The sequence below is a fragment of the Balaenoptera musculus genome, chromosome 1 (assembly GCF_009873245.2).
Source record: "Balaenoptera musculus isolate JJ_BM4_2016_0621 chromosome 1, mBalMus1.pri.v3, whole genome shotgun sequence".
Classification (NCBI taxonomy): Eukaryota; Metazoa; Chordata; class Mammalia; order Artiodactyla; family Balaenopteridae; genus Balaenoptera; species Balaenoptera musculus.
Window position 1 is genome coordinate 105,875,659 of NC_045785.1, and position 16,710 is coordinate 105,892,368.

The 16,710-nt window shown below is 40.1% G+C and overlaps 1 protein-coding gene across 3 annotated transcripts in view; it reads right to left on the reverse strand.

The window, feature by feature from the left end:
• NOTCH2 (notch receptor 2) overlaps nt 1-16,710 on the reverse strand; it is a 182,036-nt gene that overhangs the window by 91,775 nt on the left and 73,551 nt on the right. For all 3 annotated transcript variants that reach the window (XR_005019250.1, XM_036846441.1, XM_036846449.1), the window contains exons 3-4: nt 5,593-5,852; nt 1,432-1,767 (exon numbers count right to left, since the gene is read on the reverse strand). Coding sequence is in view for 2 of the 3 variants with exons in the window: in XM_036846441.1 (XP_036702336.1) it covers nt 1,432-1,767; nt 5,593-5,852 (596 nt within the window). In the remaining variant the exon portion in view is untranslated. The remainder of the gene's footprint in view (nt 1-1,431; nt 1,768-5,592; nt 5,853-16,710) is intronic.

Here is a 16,710-nt window from a genome sequence, read left to right on the forward strand (position 1 = left end):
TTCTATTTCCTTCTTTTAACCCTTAAAATGCAAACAAAAACAGGAGTGAAGAAAGATATCTTTTAGTTATTCCTTCTACAAGATAATGTGGATGACAGTAATATTAGGTAAATAAATATTTAGTGTCTAAAATGACAGCATTATCTATTCTTCATTGAAAGAGAAACTGAAAGCAATGCAATTAAATAGATCGTTCTTGTGGCTTAGAGTTAAATGGCATCCTTTTCTATTATGTGGCAGTCTTGTATCGCTGTATCTCAAGCACAAAGCACCGTGCCTAGAACATAGCTGGCAGCCAGTAAATTTTAACTGAATGAAATGAATAAATTACCATTTGCTTTTATCCCGAGGACCAACATATGACCTTTAATCCCCAAAAGATAAAACAAACGATCCCATTATATGTGAACCATATCCACAACACCAGAATCTAAGATTCATACTCCAAAAGAGTGGCTAAAACAACTTCTGTTTGAGGCAATTCTGCTTGCTTAGCACATTATTCCCCCCTACAGTTTTCCTTCTTTCGTTTTTGCACTAAGGTTATTTGTATAAAAAGCAGAATCTTTGTTGCCTAGTAATTCATCTGCTCCAGCTGCTTGTGTTCTGTTCCCAATCAAAATTCTCGGTTTTCAGCCTCCTCATCTTTTTTATAAGGAGATCAGTGAATCCGCCAGCCTGGCTCCTTTTTCCATCCTACACAACGCTGGGCCCCAAGCTCCCATACACTGCTCCTCTTTTTGCTCCTACCTTGGGGTTACGTATGGCTGTGCCATACATAATCTATCAGCGCTCATCAAAAAGTGTCCACTGATTAACAGAGCACCACTGCCACCCCAGTTCCAAAATTCTCCAACTGCAAGTCTGGGCAGGGCTACCCCAAGGTCAGAGAGACTACATGGAGAGGGTTCTAAAGACCAGAAGCTCAGTGAAAATCACAGAAGGGTAGGTGGGTACAATTAGGTAGATAGTAAAATAATCCACTATTCTATCAGAGGTAGAAACATATAGGAAAGTTGATCATCTATTAGTATTGTCAATTCAGTTTAAAGCATTTTATTAATCATACATACACATTTTTCAATGTCTAATTCTCATTGTGTTCCTTTCCATTCCATAGACTTGTCTATCCTTTTCCCAGAGCCCTGTGTCTCTTATTTCTCACTGTTCCTCCAAAAAGGACAATAAACAATTTCCAGGCCACTCATCATCATAAACCCTGACATGTTAAATTACCCCCTGCTCAGTTTATGGACCACATGGGCCCATAAAACTCCTCTCTCACCAGCAATCCACCCCATACAAAATTCTCACTTCCCCTTTTCCCTCCTGGGAAGGATACTTCTTAAAGGAACAACTGAACCACACCCATCCCCTTCCTTCCTGCTGGAGGTGCATCCCCCAACCCAGGACACTAGGGGGACTCCTTACCTGGAAGGCAGTTGCACTCAAAGGTGAAGTCACCAGTCTGCCGGCAGGTGCCTCCACTGACACAGGGGGAGGGTGCACAGGGCACGTAGGGACTGTCACAGTGCTGGCCTGTGAAGCCCTGGGGGCACTGGCACTGGTAGGAACCCGGGAGGTTGAGGCAGGTGCCACCGTGCTGGCACTGTCCTGGAACGTCACACTCATTGACATCACTCGCACACTTCTGCCCTGTGAAGCCCGCGAGGCATGTGCAGGAGAACTGGTTGGCCACAGTGGTGCAGGTACTTCCATTTGCACAGGGCTGAGACAGACAGGTATCAGTCCATTGGCACAGTTTACCTAGAGGAAAGATAACAGAACTCAGTACTACCCACAGAAATGAGGGTCAGCCCCGTCCCACCACCCCACACCTCCCACCCAAAGGGTGACATAAGGGAGCCACTGCATGGAGAATCCCTAAGCTCTTTGAATTTTACAGGAAGCCCATATCAGAGCTTCCTCAAGTTCACCTGACAGGGGCACTCTCTAGGGCCCTCAGCTGAGACACAAACACTCAGTGGCTCACATGGGAGGGGGAGGGACAGTAGGTTAGACACGGGAAGCCTACATTAATCCCTGCAGCACAGGATCCAGAAGGGTCTGGATCCACCTACTGTCTCACACCTCCTTGTCTTTGCATAAGCTGCTCCTCTGTTTGGAAGGCCATCTTCCTTTGTGGTTACCTAATGGGCTTCAACTTATCTTGACAGCTTTACTCATAAGTCACCACTGCTGTAAAGTCATCCTTAATGCTCCCCTCAGCTCCCCAAATCCCCACTCCCTTTCCCTCACACACACACACACCCCTGCACATGCAAACATATACCCCAAGTTGTCACACTGGCAGGGGTCAGATCCCTGTAGTAGGCTCTCAAATCATGTCTTTTGAATGAATAAAATGTACCGATATTTTCCACAATACACTATGACTAAATAGACCTCTTAGATGATAGAAACAAGTCAATATGACTTCCATTTCCCTTAAACACAACACACACGCACACGTATTCTGGGAAACATTTTGTTGATTGCGGTCTTGACAAAAATATTGCTGGATGTGTTTGAAGGAAATAAAGACTCTCTGGCTTCCTATATATGGAAATAACTAGAAGCTGTCATGAGAATAAAGGTCTAGAAAGGTAATTCTTGTGGACTTTCTCAGGTAGGAAAGTACTAGAAAGAAGCAGGAAGAAAGTACTGGATCTCAAGGCATAACTCAAAGGAATCAAAGCAGATTCTTTGAGGTAGAAAGAGAGAGAAAAAAAATACTCCCATGCTACTAGTAAATTTGGTATTCACGTGGTTTTTTGTTTTCATTAGTTTAAGCTTTTTTCAAAACTAAAGATATGAGAACCCCCTGAATTTGTTAGTACTCCAATTGGTTGTCTAGGTAAACATCCAAATCTTTGACCCCCAGAGAAAAGCAAATGACAGTCATGACAGCTTCTCTAAAAGGGAGAGGGAGGTGACACTTGAGCACACAGAAGTGCTCTCTGCCTATCAGGAATATCAAATCAAAGGGAAAAGGTGCAATAAAAATTTGGGTACAGCATGTATATCTCAGAGTGCTAAGCAGAGAGAAAATGAAGGAACCTCAATTTTTCTTCCTATTTTTTCTTCTGAGAGGTACTTACCTACAATGGAGAACACATAAAAATGGTTACTTTTGACAACTGTGTATATCGGAGTATTTGCCTACAATTGAAACAAGAAGGTCTCTGACCTTGGTTTCCCATATATGTTTTGTACAAGCACTAACTTCCTGCCTCTGTTTCTTTATCTGTGAGTGAGGTGAGCTCATACGGTCTGACGAGGTGGTATAGTGAGCTATCCCAAAACCAAAAGGGTGAGCTTGACCTGTGGCAGTTCCTAAAGTGACAGACAAAAGTGGCAGATGTGTAAAGATGATCAGAATCCTGCAGACCACCAAGAAGAGTCTGTTTTAATGGCAAAGGAATACATTTTAATTTGAGGGTTATTTCAGAGTAACATTTTAGTTATGAAGAAGGCACTACTGCCATTTCCACTAGTCAGGATTAAAATGTGTTAAATGGATATGCCTTCCCTTTGCCTTGTGGAGCCAAACAACTCGAAACCGACAATCAGGAAAAAATCATTCTCTTAACCACCAAATCTCTTCAATGGCTCACAGTATCAATGCTGTCATAGTCATGATGGAGATAATGGAGCATCCCAATTATCTTCTACCCGTAACAACACCTTTTAATGAAAAACCAGTAGAACAAGTATTCCAAACTAAATGATCCAGTCTAGTTTTCTGAATATGCTTTTCATTTTTTATTAGATTTACAGAATTGTTGATATAGTGGGGGACAAAATGATGGATAGTTCTCCTTTTCTCGTCTAACTTAGTAAACACGTGTGGTTCATTCTGAATCAAGCTCAGACCCAGCTTTGAAGAACCCACAATATAGTCAGATGAGAGACATGTAAAAATTAATTACAATAAAATGTGACACATAAAATAACAGAACATAGAGACTAACTGTGTAAAGGAATCATGAAAGGGTCACTAAGAGTTTACAATAACATTGGGCAATCCCCAATTGTAGAAAAGGGCATTCCAGGCAAAGGGGTGTGCAAAAGCATGGAGGCAACAGGAAGCATGACATTTTCAGGAAATGATGAGAACGCTGGCGTCACTAGAGCGAGATGCGTGTGGGGAAGTGAGGCTATAAGAAGACGTAAGGCCTAGACTGTAAGGGCTATGCAAGCCACGTAAAAGAGTTTGTACTCTGCAGACGATGAAAACTCACTAGGCTGGTAAGCAGGTGAGTTTGTGAGAAGATCTGCATTTATGTTAAAGATCCGTGGTAATGTGACAGGTGAACAAGAGGGGGAGAAAGTAAAGGCAAGGAAACCAGTTAGGAAACAACTGCAGGAGTCCAGGTGAGAGATGACCTGGACCTCACCTACAGAGCAGAAGAGGAAATGGAGAGGAGTAGACAGGTGAGAGGTATTTCAGAGATTAGACTGGGTGACTGAGTCTAAGTGGGGTACAGATAAGTGAGAGGGAGTTTCTAGTTTGGAGTATTTGGAGTGTACACTGGTGCCACTATTATATCAACATGTTGAGTTTGAGGTACCTGTCGAATTTCTAAGGATAATATGCAATGGAGAGTTAGAAATATGAGCCTGAATGTCAGGGTTGGGGTGGAGCTAAAAGGATGACCATGAGAGGCATCAGCAAGGGATGAAGATGGTGAGAGTTGAAGCAACTGGAGATAGCGAGATTCCCTGGGGAAAGCTGTGCTATGACTCAAAACAGGGCTCAAAACAGAATTCCAAAGAACACAAAAATTAAATGCATGAGGACAAGGATAAGGCAATGTAGAAGCAAATGGAACAATCAGTTTAGAAAGCTCGAAAAGCCAATGCCCTGAATGTCTGGGGAGAGGAGATTTCAAGGACTAAGTTATCAGTAACACAAACAACTTTTCTTCTGGTGACAGTGAAGTAATTTTTTTTTTTTTTTTTAAATTTGGACACAAAGGCAGACAGACATTTGCGTTTTTTTTTTTTTTTAATTAATAGCTACTCTATTTATTTACTTATTTGTTTGTTTGTTTGTTTTAGCTGTGTTGGGTCTTCGTTTCTGTGAGAGGGCCTTCTCTAGCTGCGGCAAGCGGGGGCCACTCTTCATCGCGGTGCGCGGGCCTCTCACCATCGCGGCCCCTCCCGCTGCGGGGCACAGGCTCCAGACGCGCAGGCTCAGCAGTTGTGGCTCACGGGCCCAGCCGCTCCGCGGCATGTGGGATCCTCCCAAACCAGGGCTCGAACCCGTGTCCCCTGCACTAGCAGGCAGACTCTCAACCACTGCGCCACCAGGGAAGCCCCGACAGTGAAGTAATTCTGATCCCCAATCCTGATATGTATTCTTCAGGCAGTCAACACTTCTGAGTATCTGACCCTTTTTCTTTCTCTTTCTCCCCTTTCAAAAGGAACTTAAGGATAGTTGATTGGAACATTCCAGTTCCTTACCATAATGTTAAACATGTACCAGAGTTGGGGGACCCTAAAGAACCAGATGACAGTATCTAAAAGATGCTAAATAAAAGTACCTGCTGAGAATGGGAAAGTACAGCCCTGAGTCCCATTTGTTACCTGTAAAACCAACTTGGCAGGTGCACTCATAGGTATCCCGGCTAAGCACATGGCAGGTGCCTCCATTCAGGCAAGGATGAGACACAAAGCAGGGGTGAGTGGTCGAGTACTGGCAGTCCTCGCCTGTGAAGCCCGGGGCACATCGGCATGTGGCTTTCCCCAACATAGCATGGGCCACACACGTCCCACCATTCTGGCAGCGGTTCTTCTCACAGGGGTCTCGATGTTGACAATATTCTCCCAAGAATCCCTCTGGGCATCTGTATGGAAAAGAGAGGAGTCCATGAAAACACTTGACTTCTTATAAGTCCCAAAACTTACAAGATAACACAGTCCATTCAAGAAAACACTAGACTGTAAATTGAGAAACCCAAAGGTACAACTGTAAAACTGACTCACTTTAGGAGAAGAAGTGTTTAGAGTACTTAACTGCATACTCTCATGTCTTTTTGAGTTTTGGCAGGTGACAGAATATCAGGTGGGTGACCCAGCATGGTCTGCCATGGCCAGTGAGCATGACCCTTATTCAGAGGCAAAATACAGCCATAGCTTTTTTCATGTAGGTGCAGGCTGGTATGCTGTAACAGCACCTTTTTGTGCAGCACTGTTGATACTTGTCTTTAAATTCATTAACTTTCTCATTTTGACTAAGTCAATTGATAGAATTAAGACAGTCACATGATAATGTATGGACTGAGCCTCTTATCCTCTCCAATTTAAAATATATAAAATATCTCTCAAGCATTGAGAAATAATAAGTTCTACTTTTCTTGTTTCCACTGAGACATCAGTTGGCCTATACCTAGACTTCTGGGTTATGTTAAAGGGGTTGAGACTGTGATAAAGAAAAAGGAGGTACAGGAATGGCGAAGGGTTCAAAGGGGCTTTTCAGAAACTTAAATCTGTTAAGATATTAGTAGCAGGCAGCTTTCCTAACCAAAAAAAAGCACAGAATATAATTAAAATAACATTTAAAATATCTAAGGTACCATACAAACACCAAAGTGGAGAAGGGAAAACAACTCAAGAATAACATTCTGTAACATTTTCCACACACTGTGTTGAGGAATCTTTTTATATGCCATCCATTGGTTCATAAGATACACAACCATCCCAAATTGTGTGTAATATTTACGACAGTTTTCTCTAAACACCATAAAAAGGCATGGAAAGTCTCCATTTTCATAATGAAGAGGTTGTTCAAATGGGACCTCTAAGAAGCATTTAAATGAACCACAAAGTCTTTGATTCTAACTATAAATCTTGCCGTTTGGCTGTAACCCAGATATTTGGTTCAACCTCTTTCTCCATTTTACTTTTTGGAGGATAGAAAACTAACTGCAAGGCTGTTCCACCATTACCTCGAAGACAACACATTTAAACCAATGTGTTTAAATCCTATCACATCTTCCGATGCTCAATCACTATGTTCTGACCCTCCCAATCACCCAGACTTGAAGCACTGGGGTCCTGTCTCACTCCTTCTTGTCTTTGCCAACTATATCCATGATGTTTTATTAGCCACTGGTTGACCAGGTGAGGCCTTTAGAGGTCACAGTTTTGAGAAAAGGAGAACCAGATATTTGGGAACTAAGACAGTACATGCCCAGACGAATTACACAGTAGCTAAAGTGGCTGGAGGAGGAAACAGAGCTAGTAAGTAGCTACAGTGGCAGTGATGCAACGGACCCCAGCCTCCTCACCTTCTCCCAGAGCTCTGAACAGTTAGCGTGGCGGAGCCAGGAGCAGCTAGAGCTCTGAGCATCCTCGTGAACAGGTGAAGCTAGAGAATAAGAGGCAGTGAGGAGAGGGCACAGCACTGAAACCAAAGACTGGCTGAAGTCTCCAGTGAGGAGTCTGCACCTCATGCGGTGAGGAGGCCCATTTGGAGTCCTGGTGCTATGACCTTGGACAAGTTAACTGGGTTGGCCAAAAGGTTCGTTCAGTTTTTTCCGTAAGATGGCTCTAGTAGCGCTTAGTTGTCTTTAACTTCATTCGAAACAATTTTGTTAGACTGTATGGTGACAGCTGTCATATCAGTGTACATTTTTAAAAAAATTATTAAAATTGGTGAATTTTTGTGTAGCCATTTTAATACTGAAGATGGAAGAAAAAAGCAACATTTTCGGCATATTATGCTTTATTATTTCAAGAAAGGTAAAAACACAACAGAAACGCAAAAGAAAAAGAAGATTTGTGCAGTGTATGGAGAAGGTGCTGTGACTGACCGAACGTGTCAAAAGTGGTTTGCAAAGGTTCGTGCTGGAGATTTCTCGCTGGACGATGCCCCATGGTCAGGTAGACTAGTTGAAGTTCATAGTGATCAAATAGAGACATTAATTGAGACCAATCAACGTTCTACCATGCAGGAGATAGCCGACATACTCAAAATATCCAAATCAAGTGTTGAAAATCATTTGCACCAGCTTGGTTATGTGAATCGCTTTGATGTTTGGGTCCCAAGTAAGTTAAGCGAAAAAAAAATCTTCTTGACGGTATTTCCACATGTGATTCTCTACTTAAACGTAATGAAAACATTCCGTTTTTAAAACAAATTGTGACGGGCGATGAAAAGTGGATACTGTACAATAATGTGGAACGGAAGAGATCGTGGGGCAAGCGAAATGAACCACCACCAACCACACCAAAGGCCGGTCTTCATCCAAAGAAGGTAGTGTTGTGTATATGGTGGGATTGGAAGGAAGTCCTCTATTATGAGCTCCTTCCAGAAAACCAAATGATTAATTCCAACAAGTACTGCTCTCAATCAGACCAACTGAAAGCAGCACTCAACAAAAAGCATCCCGAATTCGTCAACAGAAAATGCATAATCTTCCATCAGGATAACGCAAGGCTGCCTACTTCTTTGATGACCAGGCAAAAACTGTTACAGCTTGGCTGGGAAGTTCTGATTCATCCACTGTGTTCACCAGACATTGCACCTTTGGATTTCCAATTATTTCCGTCTTTACAAAATTCTCTTAATTGAAAAAATTTCAATTCCCTGGAAGACTATAAAAGGCACCTGGAACAGTTCTTTGCTCAAGAAGATAAAAAGTTTTGGGAAAATGGAATTATGAAGTTGCCTGAAAAACGGCAGAAGGTAGTGGAACAAAACGGTGAATATGCTGTTCAATAAAGTTCTTGGTGAAAATAAAAAATGTGTCTTTTATTTTTACTTAAAAACCGAAGGAACTTTTTGACCAACCCAATACTTAACTTCACTATCAGCTCTCTCACATTTTAAATAGTTAATAAAGCTACCTGCATCGTGAAGCTGTTGTAAGAATTGAACAAAATCAAGTATGTGAACAACTTTATAAAAAATAAAGTTTTGCAGATGAAAAACATTTTTTCTCTCTTTGCACTTATGAGGAAAAATATAATGCTTTATTCAAATCACAGCTTGATTTTATAATAGAATAGGTTATTTGCTGATTATTTTTTAAGTAAAGGAGCATAAATTGTCAACATAGCATAGGTAAAATTAACCCTGAGCTATATTATTAAAATCATTTGCAACTTATTCAAGAAATCTGTTATGGATGATGTTAGAAACTGCGACACAATTCTCATTCACAGTGACAGTCCTCTGGGCATTAAGCCTGGCTAACACCTCTCGATTCTCCCACACGGAAATTCTTTGCCTTGTAAATAATGGCAAAGTTTTAAACCTGGGTGGGCTTTGCCCAGCTTTGCTTCCACCACCTCCCCAACACTATCATATGGCATCTGCTCGGAGAATGCAAACTCATTCAGAAATGAGCTTCATAAACATGTAATGAAAACGTAAGGTTCCCAGGAAAACAAAAATGAAAACAATATGCAAGATTCTGAAGCCAAACAAACGTATTCCTGAATTATCTATTACTGAGGTTTAATCTACATTGTTGCTTCCTACCAGTATGAAAAAATAAGTTTCAGCTAAGGTATGTTTAAGAAACCAGTAAAAATAGAGGTGGTAACTACAGCTTGTGGGTCTACTCTGACCCACTGCCTGTATTTTATGGCTGGAGAGCTAAGAATGGTTTTTACGTTTTTTAAATGGTTGAGGGAAAAAAATTTAAAAAAACAATAATATTTTACGACATTTGAAAGTTATGTACAATTCAAATTTCAGGGTCCATACATAAAGTCTTATTGGAACGCAACCATACTCATTCATGGAGGGATTGTCTATGGCTACTTTCGCACTACAGTAACAGGGTTGAGTAGTTGTGATGAAACGATATGGCTCGATAAAGTGTTTACTATCCGGTGCTTTATAGAAAAAGTTTGCCAACTCCTGACTGATAGAAATATCTGAAGCCTAATTCTATGTATAGCACCCAACATGCTTATTAATAATGATGCTGATGATGAAGAAGAACATTCTCATATCAGTTTCCACAAAGAATGTTACACTCATTCATCCATGCAACAAACATTTACTAAGTGCCTATTAAGTGCCAGGCATTGTTCTAATGCTAGGAAAATCCTTGAACTCGTGGAGTTTAAATTCTAGTAGGAGAAGACAAAAGGCAAAATTAGTAAGTAAAATACATAATTTGTTATGTGGCATTAAGTGCTATGTAAAACAATAAAACAAGAAAGGGGCACAGGAAGGGAATGAACCGGGGAAAATGGAGGTGGATAAGTGAGGTATTTCAGTTACAAATAGGAAAAGCAGAAAAGGCCTCACTGAAAGGCACATTTGAGTCAAAACCTGAATGAGGTGAGGGACTAGCTATGCAGGTATCTAGGGAAAGCATGTTCAAGGCAGACAGAACAGCAAACGCAAAGGCCCTTAAATAGGAAACCGTCCTGGCATGTTTGAGGAATAGCCCCGAGACCTCTGTGGCTCCACCAAAGGGATTAAGAAAAGAAGGTAGCAGAAAATATATTACAGCTATAACTGGGAGGCAGATCATGAGGGGTCTTCAGGCCACTGCAAAGAAGGATTTAGGGTTTTACTCTAAATGAGATAATACTTAGATATGATGTACAACTGATTTATTCTCCTGAAGTCCATGTACAGAAACACGTCTTATTTTTATGGGAAACTAGACCCATTGTTGGTATAATAATAAAGACTTTCTTATTTAAAATGTTCTAGAGGGCTAGACATCAGCCTATTCCTTTACCTTGAAACAGGTACAAGTCTCTTTTAACCTACGTTTTTCACTAAGCCTCATTTCCCTTTCCAAATTCTTCCTTCACAAACAAACTTCTATAACTGTAGCCTAATTTTACAGCTATTTTCCCTTTCTTTTCCATTTTCTTATTTGTTCCTTTGCAGTAAAACTTTCATTCTACTTATTGCCCAGAAACCATGTCCTAAGAGCAATGACTTTCCCCTTGTCCAGTTCAATGGTCTCATCTGAGATTTCTTCATAAGGAAACTCTCTCCCTTATAGGAGGTACTGCTGACCATGCCTCCATCACTCTACTTGTTTTACATTTGGCTTTTATGACTCCCTCTGTATCTCAAAGCTTGGTAAATTCTTAGTCTAGATTGCTGAATCCTCTTCTCCTTCTTCCCCATCAATTTATGGCCACTTGAAGCTTAAGTCTGGGCTGGACTACTCTTTTCTCTCTTAGGCATTTGTTAGTTTTGTTATTGTTCATTTTGTTTTAAGCAACTACCTTCATGTATACAGCTCCAGTTCCACATGTTCAGTTTACTAAAAGTCATCTACTTACCCTAATATATCCTGCCAATACTTGAAACTAAACATTTCAAAAGTAGGATTATATTTCCATGAAACTTTAATTCCTCCATTTTTCTAAGGCTTCTATTCACAATCTCAAGTCATTTTTGGTTAATCCTTTTACATTATATATAACTTATGAACATCTTCTGATGTCTTGTTAACTGAATTCCTACAGTACTCATCATTCACACTCACTCTTCCCTTTCTGATAAAAAATTCTGATCATCTTAAAAGCCTCAGGCCAGACATCCTGTTGCTGTCTTTTTCCCCACTTCCATCCATCCTTGTAATAACAGAACCTTGGGATTAAAGACACCCTAAGGTAGTTTCTACCCAAAGAGATAATTCTTTCTAAAATATCCCTAAAAGACAACCACAGCCTCTACTTGAATAAAAGTAGTTAAGCATGGTGTCTGAGAAATAGAATTTAATAAATACTTGAAGTTATTTTGTTCCTACTATTAAAAGCACAGACACTAGAACCAGATCACCTGGATTTCAATCCCATGTACTCTATGAGTGATCTTGAGCAAGTTACTAAACCTCCTTGTTGTAAAATAAATTTAATAATAGTGCCTACCTTGTAGGGTTTTAAATAATTGTAAAGCACTTAGAACAGTATGTAGCACATAGTAAACGCCATGTATTTGTTAAGTAAAATAAAATTACTGGCTCACTACTTTAACAATAGAACTCTCTTCAGTGTGGGTGGATCCCCATGTCAGGAAGCTCTTTCTTTCTGATGTCTTCAAATTCTACCTTTCCTTCCTAGGTATGTATATACCAAGAGGGATAAAACATAAGTCCATGCAAAAATCTGTAAAGAATGTTCAGAGCAGTATTATTCATAATAACGAAAAGTAGAAACAGCCCAAATGTCCATAGCTGATGAATGGATAAATAACATGTGGTATATCCATACAATGAAATATCATTTGCCATAAAAAGCAATGAAGATTTGATACATGCTGTGACACAGATAAACCTTGAAAATACCATGCTAAGTGAAAGAAGCTAGACACAAAAGGCCACATATTGTATGATTTCATTTTTGTGAAATGTCTAGAATAGGCAAATCTATACAGATAGAAAGTAGACTAGTGTTGCCAGGGGCTGGGAAGAGGGGGAACTGAAGAGGGACTACTAAGGAGTAGAGAGTTCTTTTGGAAGGTAATGAAAATGTTTTAAAATTAGATAATGTTGATGGTTACACTTAACTGTGAATATACTAAAAACCACTGAATTGTACACTTCAAAAGGGTGAATTTAATAGTATGTGAATTACTGTTGGTGGGAATGTAAATTGGTGCAGCCACTATGGAAAACAGTATGGAAGTTCCCTAAAAAAACTAAAAATAGAGTTACCATATGATACAGCAATCCCACTCCTGGGCATATATCAATATCTAGACAAAACTCTTTAATTTGAAGAGATACATACACCCCAATGTTCACAGCAGCACTGTTTACAATAGCCAAGACATGCAAGCAACCTGTCCATGCCCATCAACAGATGAATGGACAGAGAAGATGTGATATATATGTATATACCCATACATACACACACACACACACACACACACACACACACACTGGAATATTACTCAGTCATAAAAAAGAATGAAATAATGCCATTTTGCAGCAACATGGATGGACCTAGAGATTATCCTACTAAGTGAAGTAAGTCAGAAAGAGAAAGACAAATACCATATGATATCACTTATATGTGGAATCTAAAATACGATACAAATGAACTTATTTACAAAACAGAAACAGACTCACAGACATAGAAAACAAACTTATGGTTACCAAAGGGGGAAGGGAATGGGCAAAGGATAAATTAGGAGTATAGGATTAACAGATACAAACTACTGTATATAAAATAGATAAACAGTAAGGTCCTACTGTGTAGCACAGGGAACTATATTCAATATCCTGTAATAAACCATAATGTAAAAGTATATATATGTGTGGGTGTTTGTGTATATATATATATATATATATATATAAAAACCTGAATCACTTTGCTGTACACCAGAAACTAACACAACATTGCAAGTCAACTATACTTCAATAAAAATTTTTTAATTAAAAAATTTTTAAATAGTATGTGAGTTATATCTTATTTAAGAAAAATAATTCTGCCTCCCTATAATTTCCACCTGCTGGCTATGCCTGTCTTCTAGAACGAAACGGAACAAGCCTTCCACTTCTCTTACAGGTGGCCCTTCAAGAATTTAAAGATCGGACTTCCCTGGTGGCACAGTGGTTAAGAATCCGCCTGCCAATGCAGGGGACACGGGTTCGAGCCCTGGTCTGGGAAGATCCCACATGCCGCAGAGCAACTAAGCCCGTGCGCCACAACTACTGAGACTATGCTCTAGGGCCCGTGAGCCACAACTACTGAGGCCACGTGCCACAACTACTGAATCCCGCATGCCTAGAGCCCATGCTCCGCAACAAGAGAAGCCACCACAATGAGAAGCTCACGCACCACAACGAAGAGTAGCCCCCACTCGCCGCAACTAGAAAAAGCCCGTGCACAGCAACAAAGACCCAACGCAGCCAAAAATAAATAAATTTATTTTAAAAAAAAAAGAATTTAAAGATAGCTATGTTGACTCTTTGTTTTCTTTTTTCCAGGATTCAATGCTTTGGACTAGTCCAGACTTCCTCACCATTTTAGTGGCTCTCTGATGCTTAAGATAACAACAGTAATAATAATAACAGTGACCAACATTTTTGAAGCACTTACTATGTATTATGTATTTGCTAAGCATTTTATTTTTATTACTCCCTATAACAGTTATGTTATATTATGATCTCCATTCTGTATACAAGGACCTTGAAGCTTAGAAAGATGAAGATTTCAGAGCTACAAGATATCAGAAGCAGGATTCAAATCCAGGTATGACTCCAGAGCCCACGTACTTCAAAACTGGGCTATCCTGCCTAGCCCCAACTAGATGATTCTAGTTCATCAAAAACCTCTTTAAAAGGTAGGGCCCAAAATGGAAAAAAAACACCTGATACATATGTTCTTACCACTACAGCATAGAGCTGGACCATCACCTCCTGTGATCTGGACCCTGTTGTTTCTAATATTGCAGCCTAAAGCGGTGTTCACTTTTTTAGAAGTCACAAAATCCAGTCAGTTAAAAAGTCCCTATTTTGTTTCACATGAACTATTTTTATGCCATATTCCTCCCACCCTATATTAGTACAACTTGTTTTTTGAACCCAATAATTGGACCTGTAATTTCTTTCTTTTAAATTCACCATGTTGAATCTTTACCCCAAGTTTCCTTGATTGAGATAACTTTTACACTTTATTCATATAACCACAGAATGTCAGCACTGCACCAAACCTCAGAAGTCAACTGGTCTGAACCCCTATTGCACTGATAAGGACACCAAAGCTAACTGACCTGCCCCAAGTTTGTCTGCAAATGTAGAAATTTCCACGAGTTTTGCATCATCTACAACTGTATTTCTATCTTTACCTAGATCCTTTATCAAAACATAGAATGTCACTTAACTGAAAGTATTCTACGAAGTCTTGCCCCAAGACCGGTAGCCATTCAGTCAGCTCTGTCATCTCAATCACCCCAGCATCCTGTCCACACCTCTCCATTAACGGTAGCCAGAAAATTGCTCACTGAAAGAATGATCCTTCTCAAGTATAATTTTGATCATGTCACTCTTCTGCTCAGAAACTAGCTTTAGGGCCCAGCCCCTCAAATCCTTAGAATCTATGACCTACTTGTCTGCCCCACTCCTACCACCCGTCTTACTCCTCAGAGATCCATAACTTAAGCACTCCAGATTATTTCCACATTCATGTCTACTCTTCCCTATATAAAGATCTTCTTTCTAATCTCCAGTGAGAAATATCACATTTTCCCATCTGATAATGTCTCTAATTTATTTTCCTTTCGTCGACCCTTGCTTCAGAGACCTGCTCAAAACCTATGTCCATTATTAAGCTTTCTCCACACCATCTCACCCATCTCTGATCTAATAGTAGTTGCATTTCATGTTACATGCTACATAATTTCTAACAGTGTGGCTCTTCTTCATTTAAGCCATAATTAGGTCTTTCCTGTGCCTCTCTCAAACTCCCATTTGATATTTTTTTGTGAGAAAGGGCATATCTTCAGACCCTGGTGCAGGTGCCTTGAATACCATGAATACCTATGTTGCAAAATCCCCTCCCAACCTCACACTATGCTCTGCCTGGTAGAACACAGGCCAAGGCCACCGTAAGAATCATCCTGAGGTATAAGATTATCTCTCACACCCCAGGAGGCTAAGCAGAATTATGAACATGGGAAGAAAGGGGAGAAATGGGTGAGACAGCCAGAAATAAAGGACCCCTGTTTCCTAAAGCAGGAGACCTCTCAACTTTGCAAATCCCTGTTCAACTGTAATACAAGTACACCATATACCCTGTTAGTCTGAGTGGGAATTAAGACTCTCCACTGAAAACAGGAGCTTAAATAGCCCTCTTCTTGAGATGGCTCAAGTTGAGTTTATCATCCAAGTTCCCTTATAAATCTTTAGTTCTATTAAGTTATTAGAACTTCTATTAAGTTCTATTAAGTACAATTTTTGGAAAATAGCCTAAATCTTGAACTAAAGGTGTATATAAAAAATTTCTAAAAGATAACCAAAAAACTCTAACAGCTGCCTTTTGTTCCCAAAACAATATGAATGCCCCCCCTCTCTGGAGGGAATTTATCACTTATTTAAGTAGTATTCTCAGTGACTTCCTCCTAGTCTCTTCCTTTCTCTGGCTTTGGATCTCTGAAAGAATATAGTTCACAGAGGAGGCTGTGAGTACAGGGAAAGTTTTGGGGGGTTTTTTCCCTGTAAAATAATTTCACAAACTAATCTGAATACTTATCAGCTCCATACAGATATATGCATGCCTTTTTCGGAAAAAGTCTGCCATTTCTGACACAAAGAGGTCCACTCTTTCATTGTTACTGTTCAGACACACACATGGCGAATGAGGTGAAGGGGAGGGATGGAGGAAAGAAAAGAGAGAGGAAAACAAGGGATTCCTCCTAATGGAACTAGAAAACATTCCAACTGAATGGATGCCCATACAGTCCCCCCTCAATAAAACAGATGAAAACCAGACCCCAACTCTCACATGTCACCAGCAGCCTGGATTCGTTTACATGTAGCCACTTTACAGACTTCAACGAAGCTGGTATTTGAATAGCAATTCCAATCTATCTGGCAATGGCTGCAGTTCAGGATCAGTCTCCCTAGTAATACAGGACAGAAAAATTTGTTCTTTCAAGTTTCCTAAGTGAATAGCCACTCGTCTAGAGAAAAGCTTAAAACACTGCAGCAGCTTGTGTCAGCTCCAAGATGACTGAAGTCTGAGCAGGAAATAAGCCCCTTTTCCAAATAA